The 5,198-nt window shown below is 30.6% G+C and overlaps 1 protein-coding gene across 2 annotated transcripts; it reads left to right on the top strand.

The window, feature by feature from the left end:
• Positions 1-3,481: 3,481 nt before the first annotated feature.
• LOC123301023 lies at positions 3,482-4,989 on the top strand. 2 transcript variants are annotated; one of them, XM_044883749.1, is made up of 4 exons: positions 3,482-3,615; positions 3,960-4,182; positions 4,435-4,542; positions 4,767-4,989. In XM_044883749.1, the coding sequence occupies exons 1-4, from the start codon at positions 3,496-3,498 to the stop codon at positions 4,952-4,954; spliced, it is 639 nt and encodes a 212-aa protein (XP_044739684.1). In that variant the 5' UTR covers positions 3,482-3,495; the 3' UTR covers positions 4,955-4,989. The 2 variants fall into 2 exon arrangements, with proteins under 2 accessions (XP_044739684.1, XP_044739686.1); XM_044883751.1 differs by having other exon boundaries at positions 3,533-3,615; positions 4,013-4,182.
• The last annotated feature ends 209 nt before the right edge of the window (positions 4,990-5,198 follow it).

Raw genomic sequence — 5,198 nt, forward strand, 5'->3', positions numbered from 1 at the left:
AATCTCGAAAACCAGAAGTCGAATCGTATTTTAATCAATGGCATCGTTTTCGCTGGGTCCAAATTAAATTAAACCAAGTTTTTGTTAATATTGGATTCAAAATAATTTCTTCGAATTTTTACGATTTTCTTAAGGGGTACCCCTTAGAAAAATTCGAAAAAATCGAAAAATAATTTCTCCCGTCAATTTGAATGAAAATCATTTTCTAAGCTAATTTTAACCCAAAAATAACAAAAAACAGGTTTATAGTGACGTAAATTTTATGGCTTTTAAAATATGCCCCCCATAATTTTCTAGATTTCGGATTCGAAGTCTATGAAGCTCATATCTCGAAAACCATAAATCGAGTTGTATTTTAACCAACGGCATCGTTTTCGATGGGTTCGAATTAGTCTTACACCAAGTTTTTGTTAACATTGGATTCAAAATAATTTCTTCGAATTTTTACAATTTTCTTAAGGGGTACCCCTTAGAAAAAATTCGAAGAAATCATAAAATAATTTCTCCCTTCAATTTGAATGAAAATCATTTTCTAAACTAATTTTAGCCCAAAAATAACAAAAAACCCGTTTATAGTGACGTACAATTTATAGCTTTCAAGATATGACCCTGGAAATTTTCTAGATATCGGATTCGATTTTTATAAAACTCAGTATCGAAAATCATAAATCTTATTGTGTTTTAACCAGCGGCATCGTTTTCCTAGGGTCAAAATTAGTCTAAAACCAAAAATTTGAAAAATTATTCGTCACGTTCTGAAATCCAATGGATTCGATAAAAAATTCATAAGGATTTGTGAAGTTTTGCACCTGTAACTCAAAAAGCAGCTTTACTTGTGCCTTGAATGCTGTTCAACTTAGTACAATAAGTGTGGGCAAGGCATTATGATGGAAAAGGAAGAAAATATTTGAAACAAACTACAGTGTTATATTCCTAAATAACTATCCTGGTATATTTATCCTGGCATATTTATACTTACGAAGTAACAATAGGAAAACATTCCAAAATGTCAAATCAGTCATTTAATTTTGTTTTCACTTGTTTATACAACCATAATACACCAGGAACAGTACGTATCTTTATATGGGAACAGTATTAACCTGATAAACGTATAGGATATATATTATACAGTCGAGAAAGTCTGTTAAACTATTTAAAACTTTTTTTTTTTTTGTATTTAAAAAGTTTTTTGAAAAAAAAAATTGTTTTTGTTTTAACAAGTGAAAATTTTCACATTTTTAAAGTTTTATTTCAAATAGTTTAATAAATTTTTAAAATAATATAATTATTTATTTGAAATTCGAATTTAACTTTTACATCTAGAAGGCCATTTTTAATTGACAGAGCTTTTTGTGGCAAAAGAAATATCGATATTTTTCTTTTTTCTTTTTAAGTACAATATAGTTTAAACCGTGTCAAAGGTTGCACAAGACTGCCGTACGTCCTTAAATGAGCTGGCGGAACAAATGAATGTAAACCTGGTATGGGTACCGGAACACAGGGACATTCCAGGAAATTGTGAAGCAGACGAACTTGCCAGAAATGGCACAATGCTGCTGGACACAAGCATCAATCAATACCCGGGAGTTCCATTTGCGAACTGCAAGTTGCTGCTGAAAGAGGATATCCTGAACAAGACCAATCTTAGATGGGGGGAAGAACGCACTTGTGGTATTACAAGACAGATATGGTCTGAGTACAATCGCAGGCGGTTCGAAGTTCTTATATCACTTCCAAGGGCCTCTGTTCGCAAAGTTGTTGCGGCTATCACAGGACAATGGCAGTGTATCACGACTACTGCAGGAGCTGTCACAGTGATCACGAGGAGGAGACAATGTCTCATCTTCTCTGTCACTGTCAAGCTCTTGTCATGTGGAGATGGACTTACTTGAACCAGCCTCTCTTTGACGACCTCTTCGACCTAAAGTCAGTCGACGTCAAAGCCCTCCTGCTGTTCTTAAACAGCTCCAAATGGTTCATGGAGTAGTGGCCGGGGATGGGCCAACTCTTTTACGGTATCAAAACGGACCCTATGGTTTAAGTGTGTCCCACCCCAGGACAGCCACTCTAACCTAACCTAACCTATTTTGCTCCCGTTCAATTTAAAACATTTGGTTGAAACTTTTTTTAATTTTATCCGTTTTCACACTATGATTTTTTTCAACCAATCTACAATTTTAAAAAAAAAATTGGCAACAATGATTGCCAATTCATTGTTTAAAGTGACTACCAAAGTAGTAAAGACATCAATCATATCAAATGTAAGTGAAAAATTGTAGAATATATGTAATGAGAAAGAAAATTAATCAAATTTGATTTATTCAAACGTCAAATTCATTCCAAAAAAAAAAAACAGCCCTTGACAACACAATTCAAGTGTGTCTCTATTCGATCACTTATTTTAAACTTGAAACTAAATTATGATCATATATCACATACACGCAATACGTGTAACACATATGTGATGTAAATTGCCTATAAATTATATGAAATTAACATTTTCAGGTTATTCAATTCATCATTATACGCGGTGTTTGATAAACTGTATCTGTTGAAAATGTGGAAAAGGATATGGGAAAATGAAGGGGAATACTGTTCCCATGTGCTGTTACCCCCACTACAATTAATTATTAATTATATGTACCTTCCAAAGCATTTTCCAAGTATATGTACAAAAAATTCTTTAGTAATTAAAAAAATTTCCTAATTCATATAATCACTTTTTTTAAATTATTTGTATAAATTGTTAGTAATTATTTAATAAAAAATTGTTTTGGTCGCCATGATTGAGGAATGCATGTTTTTTATTTTTGACCTCGAAACTTTTTTTAGCGATTTTTCCGTTACATTGGGTTATAGTACAATAAATGTATAAATTTTGGGCACACAAATTTAACAAACTTCAAATTTTTACAGTTTTACAAAAAAATCACAAAAAGATTCATTCAATTGATTTTCGCACAACCCATTTTCGTTTCTGTAAAAACAATCGTTTCTGAGTTATGGCTCATTAAATGTAGCATTTTGTCTTTTAAAAATCTAGTAAGTGATTTTATTTGCATCAACACTCCATGAATTTTCATTCTACTGTTGTTCAATCAATTTTTTTACGAAGCTCAAATTAGGTACTTTTTTTATAAATCCAATAAGAAATGAGAATGTGCAGAATTTTGTCAAATACAACTTTTATATTTAACTTTTTTTTCTGTAAATGTTCAGCTTTGAAATTATTGAAAGAAAACACTTTTTTAAAATTTCTTTTTCCATTTTTTCGTTTTGTAACTTCGACAGGTTATTTAACATCCTTTCAAATACCTATTTTCATTGAGCAACTAAAATTTTTGAGCCCAAAATCTGAAATTTCTTGTACTATTAAATTAATAAAATATTTGAAATATTTTTGCAAACCATAAATTATAAATAATTATTCTAAAAAGTATAAAAACATTCTAAAAAGTATAAAAAGGGAGATTTTGGTGGATAAATAATTGAGTAATGGCGTTATTAACAATATTATGGTTTCTGTTAGGCGTAATATTTACAATTGTAAATGGAGAATTTCTTAGATTTGAGGGACAATGTCCCAAGCTTAAACCAACTAAGGAATCAACGATTGTGAGTAATTTTTATGCTTTTCTATGCCAGAAAGAACTGTTCAAGACTTTGGGTCTAGTTTTCATCATGCTAATATTATCGGATGGGGTTGGTGTAAAATTATACGTGATGGCAGTGGCAGATCCAGGATTTGGCTATTTGGCCAGGGGCTATTTTATCATCTTCCTCTTTTGTTTGATATTCGTAAAAATATCAGACACAAAACGGATATTATCTATTCTAATAAAATCGCTCAACTCGGCTAGAGAAGTTTTCACTTAGCGTAAAGAATTGTTTTCTTGTTTTCTACTAAACCAGTTTTTGCCGCTATTACTTTAACTAAACAGTAAAAAAATTGTTTCAAGTCAAGTGGAAATTATTATGCGATTGCTGAAACTAAAAATGAAACCACTAGAAGTGACATGCATCTGAAACTTCAACGAAGAGGAGCAGATTCCAATGAATATGATGTTGTCGATGAATTTAGAATTTCTGACAATTCTGATGAGGATTGTGTGCATATAAAAGGATTGCTTCGTACAGCGAAAAAAGGCAAAGGAAAACTTTACATTGTTTTTGAAACAGAAGGTATTGTTGATCAAATTCTTATAATTCACATTCTGCATTGGCTGATAATAACCATGTAAATCGATATTCTTATAACAAACAAATATTACTTGCGTCAACGATCTAAATACTTAATTCTGCTTAAAAATATAAATATTTTCTTGAATCAAGGAAATATTTATTTGGTACCATGTTAGGAACATATTTTTTTGCAATTAATTCTTTTTTTATTGTGTTTTTTTGGGTAATTGATATATTGTACATTATTTCCAGATGATGAAACAGGATCTTTGGGTCCAGTAGGTACTCGAATAAACGATTTAACACAGTCTATAATATTTTTGTGCTACAATTCACAAGAAGAAGATGGTGTATTTTATGGTGAGATATAATTTTGTTTCTCCTAAAACGAATTATTCAAAAATATTAAATAGAACCTCAAATAGAACGAAGTAAAGAAAGGAAAATGATTCTGCCTGTTTTTGTTTTAAGGGATTTCAACAATAGATGTGAATGACAAATGGTTCAAAGTCGTAATTTATTTTTCGGGCACAGTTTAGTAACACATTTGTTCCGATTATAATTATTAAATTTAATTATTTCAGGAAAAGTATTGGTGTTCCGCAAAGACCCAGAAGAATTTGATGATGAACAACGAAAGAAAATTGAAAATGTACTGAAATCAAATAAATTGGATTTCTTTAATGAGTACCTAAGTCCAGTCGCTCAGAACAATCCATGCTCTAATGAAGAAAAAAAAGTAATCAATTTTAAAATGATCACTTATAAATAGCACTTCAACAATACGCTATTAAAAATAAATGTAATTGATAAATAAATTGTTATCTTATCTTATATATTTACTACTCTAGCAAGTTTTTTTCTGTCCATCCTTATCTTCCTTACTATACCTTTATCAAATTTTATGATTCACCCTACATTTTCAATCTTATTATGTCTAGCTTTGACGAAAAATATACTCATGGTTTAAAAATGTACCGCTTAGGAAAAATCATGCTAGACAAACAATTTGAACA

The sequence above is a fragment of the Chrysoperla carnea genome, chromosome 5, assembly GCF_905475395.1.
Source record: "Chrysoperla carnea chromosome 5, inChrCarn1.1, whole genome shotgun sequence".
Lineage (NCBI taxonomy): Eukaryota > Metazoa > Arthropoda > Insecta > Neuroptera > Chrysopidae > Chrysoperla > Chrysoperla carnea.